This window comes from Trachinotus anak, unplaced genomic scaffold (assembly GCF_046630095.1).
Source record: "Trachinotus anak isolate AG129_WGS33_773 ecotype Australia unplaced genomic scaffold, CSIRO_AGI_Tana_v1 ptg000031l, whole genome shotgun sequence".
In the NCBI taxonomy this organism is placed as follows: Eukaryota; Metazoa; Chordata; class Actinopteri; order Carangiformes; family Carangidae; genus Trachinotus; species Trachinotus anak.
This window is the reverse complement of record NW_027273882.1, coordinates 4179047-4202010: the sequence shown is the minus strand read 5'-3', so window position 1 is coordinate 4202010 and position 22964 is coordinate 4179047. Positions and strand designations below refer to the sequence as shown.

The 22964-nt window shown below is 37.5% G+C and overlaps 1 protein-coding gene and 2 long non-coding RNA genes across 4 annotated transcripts; 1 reads left to right on the top strand and 2 right to left on the bottom strand.

The window, feature by feature from the left end:
• Positions 1–3169: 3169 nt before the first annotated feature.
• On the top strand, positions 3170–5581 carry LOC139612457 (sterile alpha motif domain-containing protein 12-like). Its single transcript, XM_071468052.1, has 3 exons — positions 3170–3312; positions 3545–3685; positions 4083–5581. The coding sequence occupies exons 1-3, from the start codon at positions 3192–3194 to the stop codon at positions 4097–4099; spliced, it is 279 nt and encodes a 92-aa protein (XP_071324153.1). The 5' UTR covers positions 3170–3191; the 3' UTR covers positions 4100–5581.
• Positions 5582–8851: 3270 nt separating this feature from the next.
• On the bottom strand, positions 8852–10159 carry LOC139612467 (uncharacterized). Of its 2 annotated transcripts, none has more exons than XR_011686543.1 (4): positions 10006–10159; positions 9794–9879; positions 9256–9294; positions 8852–9114 (listed from the first exon to the last, which is right to left on the bottom strand). It is a non-coding gene; the product is annotated as an uncharacterized lncRNA (long non-coding RNA). The 2 variants fall into 2 exon arrangements; XR_011686544.1 differs by having other exon boundaries at positions 9285–9294.
• Positions 10160–16795: 6636 nt separating this feature from the next.
• LOC139612485 (uncharacterized) lies at positions 16796–17506 on the bottom strand. The gene is made up of 2 exons (XR_011686556.1): positions 17272–17506; positions 16796–17155 (listed from the first exon to the last, which is right to left on the bottom strand). It is a non-coding gene; the product is annotated as an uncharacterized lncRNA (long non-coding RNA).
• Positions 17507–22964: the final 5458 nt, after the last annotated feature.

Sequence of the window (22964 nt, the reverse complement as noted above, 5' to 3'; positions counted from 1 at the left end):
TTCCAACTTATTCAGAGAGCTAACCCGGCCATTCCTACCAAGAATTTATATACGTGGTTCTTTGGTTGAATGTTTAGATATTGAGATGGATGAAGACTGCTGTATAAATATTAGCAGGTTATATAAAGCAGCTGGACGCAATAGTGGCCTTGCAACCAACATCAGGCAGCTCTTCAGCCAAAATGCCAGGTGCTTTACTGCATGGATTGTGATTCGACACATATCCTCTGGATGGTTCCATATAACCGACATATATTGGAAGAAATAAAGTTTTCTTTTCTAAATCCCATTCACCTGTTCAGCCCCTGACCTGTGTGATCACGGGCACAGTGCCTGACAAATGGAGCCCTGGACTAGATTTTTGTTGGCGAACTATAATTTATGATTATGTATTATTTATGCAAATTGTTTAGTTAAATCACAACTTGTGTTTTTTTACTTGGGTGTCCTGACAGGCTGAAGAACGTCTGAGCTCAGTGAGCTGGTTCATGTTTTGTATGACACCCCCGACAGTATGTCTGTTCTTTAAGTATATAGTTTCACCAGTTCCAAAATAAAGTGAATGTTGAATGAACATGCTGCTTGTATCATGTATTTAATGTAAGTAGCAGGAAAATGTTTAAAAGCGTTTATTAAATCTGCATTAAAGACCAACAATAAAAAACAGCAACATTTTAACTCTAAGGTCGTCATCAGGCTGTATAGAAGGAAAGAGTGTTAACTTACTTATTTGAAAAGAACCATCTTAAACGTGTCTGCATTTATTGTAGCAATAGAAAATGCTCTTAAACTACATGAACTACAGTCCCCTCCCTCTTCCCTTATCCACCCTATTACTGTAGTGCCACCTGTAGCAACTCATAATGTAATAATGGCTCATCATGTAATAACAGCTCATAATGTAATAAATTACATGTAATAAAAGTTCATAATGTAATAATCGGCTATAAAACTGGACTCATAATGTCATAAATTGTTACATTATTACATTATGAACTTTTATTACATGTAATTTATTACATTATGAGCTGTTATTACATGATGAGCCATTATTACATTATGAGTTGCTACATGCCTCTTGAGTAACTGCTCATATAAATACTAGTGTTTTAAAGTCTTGAACAGGAGATGCTGTACTTCTGCAGGACACCACAAGGTGGTAGGATTACATCTCTGGATGTGTGAAGGGCGACTGCAACCTGCAGCCTGAATATAAGTCTCATATGAAGATTGGAGTTTAGTTTGACCCATTGTAACACATGAGAAATCCATTTGAAATATCTGTAGCCATAAGAAAATTTAATCAAACCACAAGACATGATGTCTGTCTTGAGGTTTTACTTGTATGTATGTATGTTTCCCCATTTATATTTAAATCACAATATTAAGGCTGGAAACAGTGAACACCTAATTATACTTTTTGGTACATACTAAAATATATCTGTAGCTCTAAACAAATATGATATACTTACTCATCTTTTTATTCTGCTGCTCTTTGATCAGATATTTTCTGATTTAAATAATAATTTTGTCAGTTTTAGGAAACTTTTAACAGCTGAGAAGTGGTTTTTGTAGAGAAATATGTTTACGTTCCTAAAATAAGATATCAAAAACATATTGTTCTGCTATTAGTCTTTGAACTAAGGTGGTGTATTGACACTAGTATATATACAAATTACACTCTGCCCCTGCACTCTGTCCCTGGATGGGATGAAGCCACACTCAGCTATTTGTCATCATGTTCAGGAGGTTGTCAAATTAATCACTGGAAAACAGGCTTATGGCGAGTAAGTAGGTGACACCACATGAGACGGAAATTTAATCCAGAGCATTAAATATCAGGAGAATATGACATTTCCTCACGTTCGAGGGTCTACCACAGGCAACAGTGTCCTCGGCTAAGGCGCCCACAAGAGCTGCCGCAGTGATGGCGGCTCAGATTCTGGTCTGCTGAACTTTAATAATCACAGGCACACAGGGATGTTTTCTATCATCCTGCTTCATCCACAATCAGTGCTGCTGGTCCTCTGAAATAATGAGCCTTGTTATCCTGATTATCCTTTTGTTTTTTTTTTTTTTACTGGGGACAATCTCCTGCTACATAAGTAGTGCTGAAAAATTAGTCAATTAAGTGATTCATGTCAAACACACTCGCTGTAAAATGAAATTTGGGGATTTCAGACTGTTGGTGGGACAACAACAAGCAATTTCAGGGCAACACTTTGGGTTCTGTGAAATTATGATTTTGATGATCTGAGTAAACTATAAACTGATTAAAATCATGGAAAAATTATATAGAGAATAATTGGTTATAAAAAATAAGAATCAGTTGTAGCCCTATGCATAAGAAGTGAAGGAGAATGAATATTAAAAACATACCCAGTTACTTCAGTATGATCTTAAAGAGCTACTTTGCTCAGTCTCAGCCTCCTGGCAAACACTCGTGCTGACCTGAAGTACTATGGAAATATTAAAGGAAAATTATTATTTAGATTTCAATATTATCTTTGTAGCTCTGGTCTTTAATTCTATTGGTTATCATAACACTTGCTAAGATCTAGAAACATGGTTGACACAAACCAACAATTTAGCCAGATAATCTTATTATCTGATGACCTTATTTTGGCAAATTACTACTTTGGTTTATTCAAGACACAAATGACCAAAGTCAAAGGTCAATAACTTTAGTTTGCCTTTGTTTTTTTTACATCGGTTGGTCTAAAAACTGTCTGACTGTGTAACTCCTCATGTTTCTTCCTGTTTATGGTCATGTCAAAATCATTACCTTTGTGAGTTTAATTGAATAATGTCAATGTTCTGTTTTAAATATTCTATAATGTTTCAGAGGAAAGCCTAGTTTAAAAACTCATTATTGGCATTATTGCTAACTGGAACGGCCAAACCAATGGAAATTAGATCCAGGTTGTAATAAAACTGGATTTGGCTTTAAAAACACAAGCTGAACATGAAGAAAAAAACCAAACAAGGTGGTGAAGATGAGTACCAGATGTTGTAGTGCGGCGTCACTTTTTACCTGATGAGAAGGAGCTTACAAGGAGCACTGGAAGGTGCCAGTGATTCAAACAAGAGGCTGAAGTAGACAGTTTTAAATTAGTCAGTCTCCATGACACTGTGTCTGCGTCATCGCTGCTTGTGTCCTCTCAGGGCGTTGCTGATGTGGTTGCAGCGTGATGGGCCTGTCAAAGCGAGTGTCGTCGTGGACGGTGGAGGAAGTGCTGGAGTGGGTGCAGGAGCAGTATCCAGCCCAGATGAGCACGCTGCATAAAGCCATCATTAAACACGCCGTAACAGGTACTGCTCATGTTTTCAGCTGTTTTACTGGCATGAATGTTAGATGGTAACACGAAGAAAATGCACACAAGTTAACTTTAGTCTGTAGTTTTATATAAAGAATTTCTTTAAGGGTTTTGTTGCAGGTAATGTTAAATTCAGCCCTGACCGTACTATGGTTGTGGTTTACTTTGCTTTGAGAACACCTGATTTGCACTGGACACACACACTGTGCTCGTGAATGAATTTGCAGGCCGTGCGTTGCTGAGATTAAAGGATCATCACCTGGAGCTTCTCGGGGTGGAAGCTGAGGAGCAGCAGCAGGAAATCTTGCAGGACCTCCTCCTTCTCAGAGTTCAGGAAGAAATCAGTGAACTCAGCGACATCTGCTCTGGTGAGAATGCCAAACGACTTTATCTTCAGGCTGTAGCTGAGACACAAACTAATACAACAGCAGTAAGAAAGTTTTTGCTTTGTTTTTTGAGTTTCTTTGCACTCTGGAAGCAACTCTGCATAGTGAGTTGTGGTAGTTTTCATTGGTGTAGTTGTGGACCAACATTCCCATGTATGAATATACACATGAAATCACAGGGAGTCATGCATGCTGATTTTCTTGCAGGTTTCTTCCCCTCACAGTCAAAAAACATTTTATTTTCAATCAAACTCATATAAAAAACAAGTTGTCAAATTTACTTTAGGATTAACTATCTAATTATTGTGTAGCATTTGTGTTCAATAAGAGAAACTAGCAACAAACTTATATTTTATTTGTGCTCTTTGCTTCTCTCCAGACTGTTTTGTTCCATAGCAGAAAATAAATCTTCAGAGGAATTGCAGCTTTTTTTTTTTTCCGCTTCCATCCATTCATCCGTTTGAAGGAGAAAGAAATGTGGGAGTGACAGAAAACACGGAGAGTAGGTGAAGGGAAAGAAGAATCGATGAGGAATGACGAGAAAGAGACCTATTTCCTGTATGAAATCTGATCTGTGCGGATGGATGAGATTAGTTTCTGTCTGTCTTTTCCTGAGCCTCACTGTCCATTAGTCTCTGTCTTTTCTTCTCTCTATAGTGGGTTTTTATTCTAATGTACTATTATAAAACATTGTATTTGATGTACTGAATAGGGAGAGAGTCCATTCGTCCTTTTGCAGGTGTTTACCACTCAGAAGAAGAGCTTCCGTTGCATTGCTAATAACAGATAAAGCTTTGATCACATTGTTTTTACCCAAATAAAATCACTAACAAATCTCAAAATATCAGGACAATTAATTGTCAGTTATGTAATTTGATGACACCTACTAGTTAAACAGAGTCAGACCTGAATGAGACACTTCTACTAATTGTGGATGTGATGATTAATTCAATAGAATTATACAAACAAGGCGTGAAAATAACCAGAAGAGGTTTGCAGATGTAGTAAAGTGTGACCTCACATGTATCTGTTACTGAGTGATAGTCGCCTGCAGCAGCTGTAATTTAACTCTCAGGAAAACAGGGTAATTACAGGAAGATGCAGAAAGACAGAGAGAAAGTGGTGAGTTTTCCCATTTAAACATTTCAGTGTGTCAGAAAAGAAAAGCTGAATCCAGTCAGTAACTTTCTCCTGTCTGCTTTCCTCTCACACAATCCAGCTGCTGTTTTTATTTGTCCTTGTATTTTTGACTGACAAACCACAAACAATGCATTATTTTTTTTAAATTGAATACTTAACAGAGCTACAGAAAACCCACTGATGTTTTCTGAATTTGATGCTGTTTTGTTTTCCTGCCTTGGCTCTGGCGACAGCTCCGTCCGTCCGTCAGTCCGTCCTTCCTCCCTATTTAAATGGATTCAATGATGAACTGATGAGATTTTGGTGTTCAAGGGTCAAAGGTCTACTGTGGCCTTACAAAACACATTGGCCATAACTCAAGAATTCATGTGCTAATTTTGATAAAATAGCTCTTATTAAATTCCTGCACTACACTACTACAACAGACATGGATGTAAACTGCAACTGGACTAGTTGGTGGAGGGGTGCAACCATGAGGCGGTAATTGTAGTTGAATATGTTCTGGTTGATTATGATAATGTGATTATGGTGAATCCTGAATGTCCTTGATACAAGTGGTCCTAAGACTTTCCTTTTAATTCCCTGTTTCCTTTATTTATGATGTTGGCCTTCTTTTATGTAACCTATAGCATCAATGTTACTGCATTTGTATTATATAAAAGGTCGTGTCTATTTCAGAACATTTTCTCATGGCACTGCTACAGTGTGGTCAGCTGAATTAAAAGTGCTGCTTTGGCAACAAAACCCTGTCTGCAGTTTGTTTTTTTTAAATCATCTGTCTCTTTGGAAGACAGACTCCGCTCAGACTCCACTTGTTCTACTTTGCTGTAATCATCAGTCAGTTGTGTGTCATCTTTCTGCTTTTACAGCTGCAGCCTCTCATACATACAGAATCCAGTATTTCCTCTGCGACCCTGTTCCTTCCTGGCTGGAAGAGTGTTATTTTTAGATTCCTTCCCTACCATTACATTTTCATTGTGACTGACCAAATTAATTAATTGAATTTTTGTCTTGTTTAAATTCAGGATTTTGAAAAAGAAACTAAAAAGTTATTCATTTCAAATTATTAAAGTGATAACAGTTAATTTCTCAATAAACAGGCTCATTTCTTTGTCTCTAATGTGTCAGAAAATAGTGAAAACAGCTATTTTACATTTGCAAAGGACCTGCACTCCAAATCCCAAAGATATGTAGCATCAATCCTTAGATTTGATGAGTTTGAAATGTTGGAATATCTGAAAGTTTATCTCAGTGAACCAGTCAATTAATCAAGTAGACTTTCAGCAGTTGTAAAATTATGGAAGACAAGGTTCGTCTTTTATCATGTTTATAATGTGCTTTTGTTGTTTGTCAGTTTGTCCTGCCTTTAATTTTATTGCTAGGTTTCTCAGAAGTATTCATTTGTAATTCAACATTAATTTTATTTTATTTTGTGAAGACTTTTGCTGTTACTCAATATTGCAAATGCTCATTACACTGCGCAGGATTGTATTGTGTCCCTTTTGAAGAAAGGTTGAACAGCATCCTTTAAATGATGCAGTGGCTCATGAGGGTTTTTGAAAACCACATGATTATTATTATTACACCTGATCTTCAGCCACTGGGTCAACAGCTTATGAATGGTGAGAGTCTGTAATGTGAGAAAGTGCAGTGGGAGTCACCTGACTCTCCGATGCGGCTTTATTCATATTGACTGAACTGTCATTGAGACATACAGACCTCTCATGCATTTGATATGCAGATGTCAGGACCCACACTGAATACACGACTTTCTCTCCCCTCCCTGCTTTGGTGAACCCTCCTCATGTATTAATGACGTGTCGATAAAGAGCTCTCCCATTACACCCACACCCATCTTTAACCTTGCTGCTCATCTGTGTTTGTGTGTGTCTGCCCTCTGTCATTGCTCTTCTATTATTTACCACGCGTCTCTGTCTGGGAAGGGCTGGTGTGTGTGTGAGGCCAGCAATCGCCTTTAGGTAAACAACCACTGCCAATGACACAGGTGACCCTCAGACACACACACACACACACACACACACACATATTCCTTTCTAACCTCATCCCTCCTTTGACCACATCACATTTCCGATCAATATGTTTTAAGCGAAGCCCCTAAACAAACTTTGCTGGGTTGGTGTGTGTTTGTCTTATTTTATGGGGGATGCAGGTGTCAATTTCCAGCGCTGGTCCATGATGCCCTTTAGGTTGTCTTCAGGCGACAGTGAAAGAGAGCCATCATCCCTATCTGTGACACCTCAGCCTGCATGGGCTCCTCTCTCTGAAGCCACACCAGCTGGTCTGGGATTGGATAGAAGCAGGAGGGTTTAGACACATGCTAAAAGCTGGGATGGAAGAGTAATTTTAAAGCTAATTATTGGATTAAACAAATGTCTAAATAATATAACAGATCTTTGGCAGTGTCCTGTTGGTGGGACAAAGACACGCCAGCAGTACTCCACAGAGTATTTTAGCATCTTTGAGCTCACTGCTTTGGTTTTAGGGCCTGCAGCCTCACTGTTTCGGCCTTTGACTTGGAACAAGACAAGACTATGGACTAAACACTGTTTTTTTTCTTTTATATTTTGTCTAACTGGCACCATTACAATATGCTTAATTAGCTATTAGCTGTTCCTGTTGGTAACAAATGGTTGTAACAGACAACTATCACTAGATTCCCCTCATACCATAAATCTGGGTTTTGCAGAATGGTCCGTTATCAGTGTTTGTGATGTGGTTGGTAAAGTAATGTATGATCTCAGTCTCTTGGCTCATTTAAAGCTCTGCTTGAATAGAGATTCACACCAACTAAGCGTCTGTAAAGGAAAGAGGTCGCTCCTAGTTTGTTTATTTATTTCTTTTCTTTTTGTGAGGACAGAAATAAAAGCGTCAGAGGAGGAATGGGCTACCTGCCTGTTTAACCAACAAGAAGCTGCTGACTTTAAACACAGCTCAACATCTTGTATTCTCTTTGGAGCTCACTACAGCCTCAATGTGACCCGGGAGCACTCAGCCAGGCTCCAGGTTCAAAAAAGCAGAAGTCTGAAACAAAAAAAACAAAGAAACAAACAAAAAACAAAGTGTTTTTCGCTTGTAAATGTCTTTGGAGTAGCAAGGGGATCAACAACCATGATTCAACCTTTTATTTTCCTATTACATAAAAGCCTCTGACATGAAGAATGTTAGTATTGCAGGCTACTGATGCCCTGTAGTTTTTCTGTCTTAACTGCTTTAGTGATTCCTTTTTTTGTAGAGTAGCTGATAATATTTTTCAAACAGTACGCCCAACTCTGCACATTTTTACACTCAAATATCAGTTCTGTGCTCCCTGAGCAGTAAAGCATAGATACAGTAAACTGTCCATACATCTATATGGTTGTAGTATATGTATGGATAGTTAGAGCCAAAAAATAAGCAGCAGGGAGATAAAGGTGATGTGATTCTGTGCCTAACAGCTGTGAGGAGCTTATGGATCCATGCTCATGTTGTCAAACATACTATATAGCAGCATTGTATTAGTTATTGTGTTTTACAGTGTCAAGTTCTGTTGGCAGATGAGCAGGTTTTAATCTCAATTTCTAATCTCACAATATCATTGACATGTTTACACATCATGCCAACAGTGACCAAAGGATAATGTCCTGAAGTTTCTATATGGTCTCTGTTTGTAGAAACTAATACAACTCATAAAACAATAAGTATTTGTTATAAATGAATATTAATATCTCATATTGCAACAGACACACTGTTGTTTGACTCAGGATGGTCTCTGGGTGAGATTTGCTGGTAATACTGTGCAAGCTTTAGTGTGAAAAACCCTCCAGATGTACATGTCACCTATAATTGTCCTGCACTGTCCAACAAAACCAATTAGACAAAAGTCTGTCAATCACTCACCAAAGGAGACGCCCAGGTGGCACAGTTTTCACATTTTTCAACACCAATTGAAGCTGTGACAAAATTCCCTAAATGATCTTTACATGATTCAAGAAAATCTGGCACAACTGGTTTGTTTGCTTATCCATGTGTTTATTTATTTATTTTTTTTTTTCATTTTCATTGCAAAACATTTTATTGAAGTCACGTTGATTCCTGTGCCAAACCATAGCTGATAATAGCACATCTCTGTGAACTTTCAGCCAGCTTTGGGAAGTTGACCGTAGTATGCAACTGGCTGCTACCCCCAATTCTGCGTATTATGCGGCGAATTCTGCTGCGAATTCTGCTGCCCATTCTCGTTCGAATTCTGCTGCGAATTCTGTGGCCCATACCTAGGAAGGAATTGAGAGAAATCAGATTCACCAGGTCTTCTAGATGTATATATCATATACTTTTGTTTAATCTTTAATTGGTATTGTTTTTTTGTTTTTTTGGTAGATCTTTTGGTTATTTTTTTATACTGTATTAATTACTGTTATTAGTAGCAATCAAGAGTCCTTACCCGCCATAACCTGTGAACAGACAAGGAGACAAAAATTAAATACTATCATAGCAATATGATAGTCATTGTTATGCCATTGCTTAATATTAATTACTAATGTTTAAAATAATGCTAACACTTTACTTTTAGTTCCCCTATTTAGCATAGCATATATAAACTTTTAAAAATGTATTAACATTAATGGAAAACTCGGGGTTGCCTTCATTGAAACAGAAAATATAAAACAAAAAATTTCTCTCTCTTGGTTTCTTTTTTTTTTGGTTTTCTTAAAGGAGAGCACAGGAAAAGTAACGTGCAGAGTTGAAATGTAGGCTGTAGCCAAGGACATATTACCATCCTAGCAAAGTGGGCAACTACCCACAGGTCCCAGATTTCCAGCCAAACTCTCATAGGCAAATTATTATTGACAGCTTTTGCAGGCCACATAGTTCTTACAACTGACTGAAGAAGCCTGTTGACATCAACTGGGGTTCAGCTTATTCAAGTGAAAACTAAACGTGGTGAGTTACCCCATCCATATTGAGGTCCACTCTCGCCAGGTTCAGCCATGAGGATGACCAGCGTCAACACCAGAAAGATCATAACACCCTTCATCCTGAAAAACAAAAATATACAGTATCTTAATGGTCACATCAAGTCGTGATATATATCCAGGGCCAACTGTCGTCACATACCCCAAAGACTTTGCATTTATTAGTGAAGAGGAAATTTTGCATCTTACCTTTCAACAGTTTGACTGTCGGAGTCAGAAAACTATTGTCAAAGACCAGAGAGCCGTGTGAGATCTACAGCTGTTGTGAAACTCTGAGTCTAGGTGTTGTGGGGTACATCTCTTTTATAACAGCAGAGATGACTGTCTCTTGTGTTTTGCAATATGAAGGTGGAAGGTGTTTATCTTATCTCAATCTGTTGTCACAATCCAGTTCATTAGGTCAAAGGGAAACTACGTAAAATCAGGTGTCTTGAATATAATAGTTATTTATTAATTCAAGGAGCTTCGATAATGAATAAAAACAAACAACTATGAGAAAAAACATGGCTTCCCCATGTATTTTACACTGTAATAGAAGAAGCCAGAGTTCAGGTAGCCAGAGCGGTCAGTGCACAAGAGAAATTTCTCTTATCATAATGTTGTGAAACCAGTATGAACAAGGTATTTGAGAGAACTTGGGGGAAAGGTCAACATCCTCATTGTTGTGTCACAAAAACAAAATACTTGTTACATACAGTAATGGTACATGCTGACATAAAAAAATCAAAAATAAACTTGTCAAAGTTGAGAACCCCTCACAAACTCTGACTGAATTCCTCACAGACCGGGTTTTTTAATAACTCTCAGCCTACCTGCACTACAAGACAATCTGCTCCAAAGAGCAGGCACACATGGGGAAAAAAAACAACTTTCTTCTTCTACAGCTAAATGACTGTACTTGTCCTAGGTTCTTGGTTGAGCTAGTCTGATAAAACATCAGTTTGGATGCTAAATGGCATCGTCCTTATTTCTCAACCAATGTTGAGTTTTTCTTATATTGTGACTCTGTGCCTCTGTTAGCTCAGCTGTCAATCAATCACACAGCGTTTGGAGGATAAAGACTTTCAACAATAAGCAAATGCTGTTCTGCGCTAAAGTTGCCATGAAGAGCGGATCAATTGATGAGTCTGTTGATAGATTATTGATTGGCAACTGTTTTGACAATTGATCACTATAATAAGTGTTGCTTTAAAATGCTTCTCAAATATGAGAATTAGCTGCTTTTCCTTCTCTTACATTACAGTGTATTGAAAATATTGGCCATACAAAAGAAGACATTTGATGACATCACCTCGGGCTGTTGGAAATTATAATGGACATTTTTATCAGTTTTTATGTGATTGATTCATTGATTATTAAAAATATTAGCTGCAGAACAAATCTGCCAATCTGTCTGAGAGTAATTTATTTATAATCATCCCTTTAATGTTTTGTGCAACCATTTGGTAGCGAACATTTTGAGTCACTGTATCTCCTTTAAAATTGTGTTGAACTTCACCTGATTGAGCCATCTCTTTCACTTGGTTTAGTTATGTTAAAAAATCCAGTAGATGTCACTGTGTCATGGTATGCCTTTTTAGTTTGCCTGCAAACCAGGAAGTGAGAAAGAGAAAACTGACTCATGACATGTCAAGTCGTGCTGAGTTTTGGTGGAGCAAAAAGGTCAACACAAAGATTGCCTTCCCATGCCCATCACTCATCCCTGCCAACAATCAGCATGACATGCTGGTACACAGGTACAAGACCCCAGTCAATTCAGGGCGATGGTACTTTCCCCTGTTTGGATACATTCTTGACCTGTGCATCTTAAATGCCTGGCTGATCTACTCGACGGACTGTGGCCTACTGAACGAAACACTAGTGCCTGTCAAAAGGTTCTGCTTGGCAGTTGCCTCCAGTTTGGGCGCAAGTCAACAAGCCAACATCCAAATTTTTCCGACCATGATCTTCCTCTCCACCACAGATGTGGTCTCGGAAGAAACCAACACCCCAAGACCCTCAAAACAACCAGATGTGTGTTATGTGCAACTGCCAACCCCTGTCCAAAGGATGTCCCAAGATGGAAATGCCAGAAACACAATGTTTTCCTATGTTTGAATGCAAAGCAGGAATGCTTCACAGCATACCACCAGAAACAGAGTAGATCTAATGGCAAAAAAAAAAAAAAAAAAAAAAAGCTACTGACCAAAAAACATTTGTGTTGTTGTATGACTAGCTAAAAAAATGTGTGTTGTTGTATGACTAGCTAAAAAAATGTGTGTTGTTGTATTGCCACAAAGAGGAGCAAGTTCAGTTCATTTCTTGCAAAAGTTAGCATTTTATTTGACTTTTTCTTAACGTTTTTGCTATTTAAAATTGTGTTTATACTTTTACCATGAAGGGACTTGTATACCATTTGGTAGAGGGTCTGTTTAAAAAAGAAAAACAAAAAAACAATAGACCGTTCTTATATAGATGTAGCCTGTTTGCAGTGGGCTGTCAAGTCATTGCAATCATTCAGCAGTCATTTGCACCTCTCCATCAGGCTTTGAAGCCTCCAAGAGCACAGTCCCCACTTCAGCCACAAGAAACACCAAAACACACTTCATCCTGAAAACAAGAAAATGTAGTGGCCACTTCATAAACTTCATAGATCTCTTCATTAACTTTATTCATTCAGACAACAGCGACCGTGTTATAACTGCCAGCTCTCTTCACATATTTTAAAGTGAAGTACATGAAAGATTAAACATTTATATCTTACTTTTCCACAGCAGTTGAGAGACCCACAGATGATGTGGATCTGTGCCTGTGAAGTACCTGTCTCTCTATAAAGCAGGGGTTTAAATCACGTTGCCAGTGTTTGTGCAGACAGATGATATATTGTGTTTATCTAATGTGAATTCTATAAGTTTGAGGTTTTCAAGCTGTGAGAAATGGATAGACACAAAATAGGTAAATGTGTTTCTGGAAGAAATACTAAAGTAGAATAAAATGTTTAATGACTTGGAAGAACAATGTAGCATTAAAAAAAAAGTTCATGTCTAGATTTTCCAATATATCTGATATATTGATCTGATATATTGTTAGTGAACAGATATCTGTGTATAACCTCATCAGTATGTAGAGTATATTGTCCGTCTACATTGAACTGAACTGCAATCGTAGAACCATTTTGATAGAAATGAGCATTTATGTCACATATTGCTGTCATTAGACAATCGGATTCAAATGGCCTGAAGTGGCTGTAACTCTGGACCATATGGCTTTGCTGAATATCACCAATGTATTCTACTGAAAATGCGTGACGTTTCTATAGAAGGAGGAAATGCTGCTTCTTCTGATCAACAAAATGTTGTGAAACCAGTATGACTGAGGCATTTTAAAGATAAGACAATAAGGGGGAACTGACAACATCCTCATTATTGTCCAATTTTTTTCAATTTAGTTTGAAGTGTTACAGACTTGATAACAGAATGTATATTGGAATTAAAACTAAAAACAAATATTCTGTGATCTGCTCATTTTAAACCACAAATAAACAACTTGTGTGTCAGCAACTTGTCTGGATTTGTGTCCTGAGGCCAATCACACTACAGTTAAACCAGCTCCAATGAACAGGAACACACTGATGAAGAGTCAGGGTTTGGCCGAATGTTTCATGTAATATTTATTTGGCCTTTACAGTACATTTTTCTCTTTTCACACTTCAACCCATTACATTTAAATGCTTTTGCTTGGGCTTTTTTCTTTGTCTTTTCTTTTGTTCCTGTGACACTTTGGCGTAAATAGATTTATGACATTTCTCTGTTTCTGTGCGCATTTTACTGTGAATCTCAATTTCCTGCCCTGTAATGAATGTGCTGTACAGATAGCACATTTGTTACAATTCTAACATAAAGTGGGAAACATTAATTTACCATAAAACAACAACATGCAACTGGAACCTTAATACTGTTTCCCTTCCCATGTAGGTCTTACATGGGAATAAGAATCCAGCTGGTGAGGCCCTACTGCTCTCTTACTCCTGGTGTTGAGTGAAAGAAACAAACACAGTGTTCTTTTACACAGTAAATATCAGGCCCCAGTTAATCATCACAGTTGTTTTTGCATGATTTGTAAAATACTGAGTCAGAGGACGACTGTTGGAAAATCTGGCTGCAAAAAATGTGACATGAATAGCCACCTTTAGCTAAACCTTTGCATAAAAATGCAGCTAAATGTGTCTGACTAGTTTGACTATAGCACAAAGAAGCCATGAGTGTGTTCTCCACATGCTATCAAACACCATCCTCAAACATAAGTGGAGGTGTCAGGGTGTCATCTTAATGTCAAGTCATTGGTATTATGTAATAACATTTTATCAGCGATCAACACATTGATGCTGATGAACATTGTGACACAACATCTAGATTGAGTGGTAAGAGGTGGTTCATTCAAAGCTACAGAGTACTTTAGTTCATTTCTTTGATCATAGTTGTGCCCGAAAATGGAAATTCAACAGTTGGATTTGTTGGCACACATCAGCAAATCATGCTTCACTTGCAGAACTTAAATATATGAATAGTTCAAGACTGGTACAGGTCCAGCTAGTCTAAAATTTGACTTCCAACAAGTGTCATGTTCCCTTATCACACATCCCGCAAATCATCCCAGTTAACTCTAAAGGGTGACTGCTATAGTTGTGAGTGTTCATGCATTGAAATGGTTTTGTTCCTCACCTACCAAAACAACCCGAACATGCTTTGTTAAATAAAGTGTCTTCAGGCCTTCATCAGCCAATCAATGTGCACTTACAGTTTGTATAAGAGGAGAAATGTATTTAACTTGAGCAGAGCCATAAGACTTTCAGATTTTCAGTATTACGTTATATGTACAACTTCTTTTAGTAAATCCTTTAAAAGTACTTTTTGCCCGATTGCAGTACCATTATTGATATGTAAAAAATCAGCTTTCACTCCACTTAATTTAACTTTCATGCCACACAAACCTTAGTGTGTGTTTGAATCAGGTCAGCTTAGATGGCAAGTCAGTTTGTGCCAAATTTGAAGAAATATCACAAGAGATATCACTTTTAAGAGGCCAATCTGTGTTTTGAGAGGTAGCAGTGACCTTGACCTTTGACCTTTTACCACCAAAGTCAAATTATACAAAATTCAAAGAAATTCCCTCAAGGCATTACTGAGCTATCAAGTTCATGAGTATGAGATGGACCAACGTATGGACCACCAGAAAACCTAATGCCTCTAAAAGTTTTGCTTGGAAAATTTATAAAAGGATGAATCAGTTATCAAAACAGTTTTATCGACTGACTGTTGCAGCTTTAGTCGACTGTTCACACAAAATAATTGAAGCACATCAGTAATGTACAACATTAAATTCAATCAGCCAAATTTACTTTGACGTAAAATGTTGGTGTAGACTGATGAAAATGAACTTAGATGAAACGATAACATATTATTTTCTTCATGTTTAGTCTGTTTTGAAAATGCTAACTCATGTCACTTCAGCTGTGTATATTAGTGCTCTCAGACAGTGATGATCATAGAGATGTATGTGTTTATGGGACCACATAGTTTGAGGAAGAAGAGTTTTTTTTCACAGACTCCACCTACTAACACTCCTCTGTCTTTACTGCTCACATTAAAGAGGAAGGGCCATGATGTCGTCTTTTCTCTGTGTTTAATGTAGCTGTATGTGGAGCAGCTCTTTCTGTTTAAGAAATGATTACTGCAGGGTCCTTCTCTACCTCATCACGTTTGTCCTCTTCGAGTCATTACGTTGCAACCATTCTCTTCTCATTTATTTTATTTTGACTTGGCTCACTTTAGGTGCATATAAATGTAATTTCTAGGAGACACAGTTCCTATATGGCTCCTGAACTATGCTTCATTAACGTATTGTTTTGTTATATCATTTGCATAGAGCTTGAATTTTTTTCTGGATTTCTGTCTTCACTTCAACATTGTTTACTGTCACATATCTGGATACTCTGTACTGCCTTATCACTTACACACTGTAATCTTAATCTTAATTCTCAATTTCCACCAATCTGACCACCAACTGTTAGGGAAAATAATTTAAACGTAGAAATGTGGAAGGCAGCCAGGTGGAGCTCTTAAAAGTGTTTTAACCAAATGAATGCACTCAATCATTTATTATACACTACTCTACCAAGAGGCAGTATAATGTATGTATATCAGAGCTCTGCAGTTAACATGAGAGTAACACCCTCTCACCAGCCAATCAAAGGGAGCCAATCAAGCAGTGTGAGAGCTACAGCTGATGTAAATCTCTTTGTGTAACAGTCGGTAGATTCAGGTCTCTCTTTATACAAAGTGATGAGTGAGAATTTGTGAGTGATGAATCATTGTTTGTGCAGTACAGCAGCAGCGTGCTGTGACTTTTACAGACTGAAGAATATCGGCTGCTCATGCATGAAAACTTTCTGCTCTTTCCCTGGACATTGTCACCTTTGTGCACTCCTCCCTGAAGAAGTATTAATATTATTCCTTTGAACTGACAGTAATTAACATGAAATAACAATGATCTCAATCGTCTATATGAATGCTTTCCTTGCAAAAGAAGTGATTAAAAGCTGCTCCACATTATACTCGAACTTCAAACAGTCACATATTTTGTCCAAGGTGATTAGCAAGACAACTTAAACCTATTTGAGATGCTAAATCACAGTTCTATTTGAAGTGAGACTGTTTAAGTAAGTAAGTAATTTTCCTAAGTGCAATTACAGTTTCTACATGCATCTGTGCAGATCTCAGAATGGTGGAAGCTGAGCCAAGCTCTTTGATAATGATCCTGTCTTTTACACTGACAGAAAGCTCATCATCATCATTTAAGAACTGTGCAGGAGATTTTGTTGTGTTTGCATTGGAAATCTATTAAAACCCACAAGATGAAAGTACATTCTGATGATAAAAGTAACATATTAGATACAATGCACAAGACTAAATATTGCAGACAAACAAAGACAATGGGAGAATTTTTTGAACTTTTTAAAATGCAATTTTATTTTAATCAATAAATGACATTTTCCAAAGTGAAATGAACTTGCTCAGACCAGCTCAATTAGACAGTTCAATTCAAAAATGACTTTAAAACTCAAAACTCAAATTCAAAAAGGCAAAAAAAAAAAAAAAAAAAGAAAAGAAAAAATTAATTGAGGTTTGAGCCAGTGGCTAGATTAATTTTTTTTGTCATTTCGAAGGACAAGAAGCATGCCTCTTTATCTTAAGCATAGCTTCACAGTGACGTCTAGGCAAATCTGTCTCGGTCGTACGAGCGTTTGTCAAGCTGCTCTTGCTGCTGCTCTGTCATGCCGTGTCTCCTCCTGGTGACCAGTCTGTTGAAGGGAGAGAGAATTGAATTGATGTTGCCCATATAAATATATAAATATAAATATATGTATGAATTTCAATATTTTCTGGTTGTGGAAATGTGGTTGTAAAACAGCCTCACCCGTGGATCCACTTGCCAACTGAATAAAACACAAAGGAGAAGAAAACAGTTATCTTAAGTCTGACCTTATGTTAAAGTATTATTATTTTTACTATAGTACAGTCAATGCAGCAGTTGAGACATCATGAATCCTAAGGCCTTTTTAAAAAAATATATTTAAATACATAAATTATAAACATGTGCTTGTGAATAGTTTAGCATCGTGTATAATAAATATAAATTCCAAGGAGATATATAAATTCCATTTATATAATACATTTTTATAATGATAAATACATTTCTATAAATGATACCTTAAATTCTGAATTGATATTTATAATGAATTGATACATGAAGACAGTAAAGTGCTTTTCTGAACAAGACAGACTCTAAAACCTTGTTTTCTCTTCTATCCTCTCCATTCAAATCTACAAAGCACTATCCAGAAACAAAAGGCCTCCAGGAAAGGGACCTGCAGGCCAGCAGTATGACACAGAATGGGTTACACAATAACATTATTAAGACATGTGATTTAGGAAATCAGACCTGATTCATAATTATTACACAAACATTACTCTCTGTGTTTCCAGTTCATGACTTTACATAGTTCCTCTATGTCACCTCTCCTGTCAGAAACAGGCAATTTAGCTTCACAGAGGGAAATATCCTGTGCTTCTGGATCATTTTACCAATTTTCTAACATGGGAATTTATTTACATGTTGTGCCCTCTACTTACTTGGAATAAGTATAGTTAAATAATAGTTAAAGTACAGTACAAAAAAACAAAAAAAACAAATGTAATTTCTCTCAATGTGGATCATATTTTCATCTTTACACCATCACTATGATTGTCAAGAATAAAACACATTGTACAACTGTATGATAACTTAACAAAGTGATGGCTCTCTCAATTCTCTCAGAAGATAGTGTAGGGTAGCTAACCTGGCAGCTCAGGAGGCCTGTGGCAGCACTTCTAGTACTGTTTTGTGACGAGCGTGTGAATGTGTGTGTGTGAGTGTGTGTGTGTGTGTGTGTGTGTGAGTGTGTGTGTGTGTGTGTGTGTGTGTGTGTGTGTGTGTGTGTGTGTGTGTGTGTGTGTGTGTGTGTGTGTGTGTGTAAGGGATGTGGGAGTGACGATGCAAAGTCCTTTCTGTATCAGTGTGAACAGCTTGATTATTATCTTATCACTGCCACATGCTCTGTTTCCTCCTCTCATGCCCATTAGAGGTACTAACAGTGGCAAAATTCGAAGACAACAAAAATGAGGAAACGATTGTGAGATTTTTCCAGACTTTTCATTTAAACCTTTGATAGTATGATTTAATTTCCACCAATTGCTTAGCATATGAAAAATCCTCACATTTGAAGTGATAATCCATGGGTTTTCAGTTTCCATCCGCCTTTGCTGCTCATCACGGCTGTTTTTGTCCTGCGCCCTCCAGAGGTCACTTGTCAATCAAGCAGGTGGCAGAAACTGATGTTTTTTTTCCTTGAATCTTCTGCAGTTTGTGTTCATCTCTTTATCTTTTCAGCCACGGTGGCTTTTGCTTCTATTCAAACCACTTCTGCCAGTAATTTTCAAGGATAATCGAACTACAGACATTTGGTGTTTGAAAGAGCAAATGTAAAAACCTTTCATGAAATTCTTACGTATCAAATATATCTCTGAGCAGTTCCCCCGCATTAAATGATATCTTACTTCGTATTCATGCCGTTTGCAATTATCACATCCCAGTTCAGACACCTTAGTTTGATCATTAGGCCTCCAGTTCAATGTTTGCACAAAGAAACATGACATCAGGCCCATTCGCTTTCAAATTCTAGCATACATGTGAAATGACTGCCTGCCTGGCCTGCACAGTGGGAAAATGTACAGCACAGAGAAACATGCACAGTGCAGTGGAAACAGGTATTAAGGAGGCTCACATGCTAGTATTTATGTGTGTATGACGAATCCCAAGTGGATGTTCTCTCTGCACCTTAGGATTAAAGACAAATTGTAACTCAGCAAAAACATACAGAGGGATGATTTTGTCTCCTGTGTGTAGTGTTGCACCTCTGATAAACTGTACTGTTACAATAATAATCAATAGTTTTGTTAATGTTTGTCGTTTTTTTCACTCTTCACATCTTCATTTTTATTTTTTATCATGTCACCTCCATCACATGGCAGTTTTCCTTCTCTAACATTGACCCATTAACTGCACATGAGTAATACGTGACTATCAGTCATGGCTGTCGTTAGCTTACATTGAAGTCATGATGAAAAATGACAGGTGTCCCCGCTCATTAGGGTCTAACGGAACCTAATGAAACCTTTTCTGCTCAGATATAAATGGCACAGACAAATACAGCATATTGATTTTGTTTAATGGAGACGTCTTCAAGTAAAAACTCTCCACATGATCACACAACAGATGAAACCATGTGTGTAAAAAAAGAGAAACAGAGTTTTTAGGACAAGGTTCAGCTTCACCTTCGTACAGCCTGACTCTTGGCAGCTCTCTGAGCCGCTACAAGTCGTGTGACAGTGAGATATCAGAGGTCTGTACATGACTGGCAGTGCCAAGGAAACAGCATCTCAGGATGATCCTGACAAACCAACAGACAATCAGGAGCCATGAGCTGCGGGTTTGTGTTTGATCCTCGGGTAAGCCTCTCTCTGCTGGCTCAGAGAACTCAGTGAAGTATGGCACTGTAGCACTAAAAATCTCCGAAAGATGAGAATTCATAGCATCAGCTAAAATAGATGCACTCAACCGTCTTCAGCTCTTTGTTCCTTGTTTTATTCTTTCCTGGTTTAATTTTACTGTCCAGCTCCAACGCTTCTTTTAACAAGAAATGTCTGCTTCGTATGGGCTGAATTTTGCTGTTAGAAATGTAGTTAATTCTGTTGAAGCTTGTGATCCTCTCAGTTCCACCAGTTTTATATTGTGATTACACTTAAACAGGCCATTCAGCTTGGTTAATAACCTGGGCGGGACAGTGGGTATTCATCTTTTATTACCAAGTTTTAAAACTAGTTTTGCAAAGTGAATTTATTGTAGAATCCACATAAATACAGTTAAAAAAAATATTTGATAAAAGCAACTGTTGGTTTAAGCTTCTGACACTTCATCTCCAAAGACATGGGTGTGAAGATAATGTGCACATATGCAGAAGTCAACACAGTGGAACATTGGTCAGCATCTTTGCATTAACGTGAGAAATAACAAAACCACACCTAAGATGATAAAGAGATATTGTGCAATCAGCTGTGGAAACAAATTTGTATTTTAAGTTTAGTTATGTAGACTGAAGAGAAGAGAAGAAATATTAAGCAATAGTTTTTAAGGAACTGCAAAACAATGACTAACCAATTAATCTAACGGTCTTTAAGATATTTGCTTAATTTTGTGTAAGTATTACAGCATTTCACAGTCAGAGCAGTTTGTTTTGCCACTTATTGAGGGTGATGCAATGGTATTATGTAAAAAAGTAACATCAGGGCATATTATCTGCAGCTGTGTGCCATTACTGCACATGATTTAGGCAAAACCTCCTTCTTTAACTGGTTACTATCGCTCCTCTTCTTTAGTCAAACTCTTCAATGTTCATTTTCGGCACTGGCTTTACCATGCTAATGACGAATACAAGCAGCTCCCAGGCCTGAACCAGGGGCAACAGAAAGCTGCAGTAGCAGTTACAGCCATTTCTAAAGGGTTTTTTTGAATAATCCACTGCTGCTGTTCGTAGGCACTCGTCATGAGCAGTTACCACTTAACAAAGTTAGAGAAGAAAAGCTCACTCTGGCAGGGGTAATAAAAAATGCATAAGTAATGAAAAAGAACTTAAATATTTCTAAACATATTTCTTAACATTTCATTTATCACATACAACCACCTCGTTTTCAAGCAAGTCCCTTTACACCAGTTTGAAAACTGAGCTGAGTTAAAGCTGAGTCTACACAGACAATAAGTTGTGTCCACGGTTGAAGAGTTATTTCCTCTTGTGCGTTTCAGAGAATATATGAGGAGAGTCAGATATTTGATCAGTCAGCCCTGGTCGTCATTGGGTCTTTGAGGTGAGCTTGGTGTGTCAGAGCCCTGACGTCCAGCTATCTAGAAAAATCATATCTGGACCAACCAGATGAGGTTGTTTGGTCCAGCCTGATAACCAAACATCTAGACGTGGAAATGACAGACGAGAGAGACGTTATGCACTCCTGAGTGGACTGACTGCCAATTTCTCTGTCGCCCAAAGAAAGTTTTTCAAAGTTATTGCTGTTATTATCCCCAGCTATTCCAAAACAATGCAGTATTCAGTGCGCACACAAACACACTCCTGAGCTCTCTCCCATTCAATACTGATGGAGTAGCCACTCTCAGTCTGCTCTCTGCTGGGTTTTAGGGGTCCCGATGCCACTCACCGGCTATTGAATAATAACCCTGAGAGACCTGTGCTGTTTTGAGGACGTATTAAGGTTTTTGCTTCTATAATGTGGAGTCGTACAGTTAATTTTAAACAGAGACATGATTTGACATAAGTTTGACTAAGTGGCTGCAGAGTCTTAACTGACCAACCACTGAGTGTCATAGGCCAGTGAGGTTTTTCTGTGGTGAGTAGACTCACAAGGATTTCTGGATGATGCCAATTAAAAGTGTTGCTGACTGCATATGTGGACAAACTGCCTGTTAATCCTGATTGTTAGTGGACTGCACGTAGTGTTTTGTGACACAAATATGTGCCAGTGCGCATCATGGAGCTAGAAAATGAATCACAATCTCAACTAAATCCTGTCTTAATTGTCGACATGTATTGGAGTGGGGAAAAGTCTGAGGATCAGTGTTTTTGTTGTTCTCAAGATAATGAGCGAGCTCCAGAGTTAGATACAAACTGAAGCTCAAACTGAACTGTTTTGAGAAGAGAGCAGTTATAATGTAATCTAATGTAAAGTATTTAACATCCGTATTGGAGATGATATCAAAGACTGAAGAGAAGCAAAACCTCCCCCCTGAAACTTGACAGATTTTTCCAGGCCAACAGACAAAACACAGACATTTACAAATACGTTTTAAATGTTTCTTTTGAGCCAGTTGTGAGTTGTGGTCATTTGGTGAACTTACACAATGTTATCAAAAACTCATCTGTATAATGGTCAACGTTCAGTTGTTGATGGGTGTCATATGGTTAAAAATGATATGAATTTATACAGTGTGTAGGCACCCCCAAGAGGAGGCTGTGATCATTAACTTTCACATGAGAAAAAAACTTGAGAAAAAATGTGGAAGTAGCTGCTTCACATAGCAAAGTCAGGTACGACACATAACGTGTGAAATGAGCAGAATCAGTCAGGGATAAAGGCGTTTAGTGGACTTAATGGAATATGTTGGTTTTGGGAGAATAATATGTCAAACATTGTTTTTTTTATTTTAATCAGAAATAAACCATTTAATTACATTGGAAACTCTTTGAAAGAAAAACACTTTTTTGGGGTCAAAATTACAAAATTACTACTATTCATGCAACTTTAGTAATAATAATAATAATAATAATAATAATAATAATAATAATAAATCAACAATAGAATTACAATAAAGTTGAATAAAAACATCAAACAAAATCATAATAAAAACAAAACCACAAATAGAAAAAATAAAAAATACAATTAAAATAAAAATTGTGAAATGAATATAAATATCGGAAGGCAAATTAAATGAACAATGCTATTAGT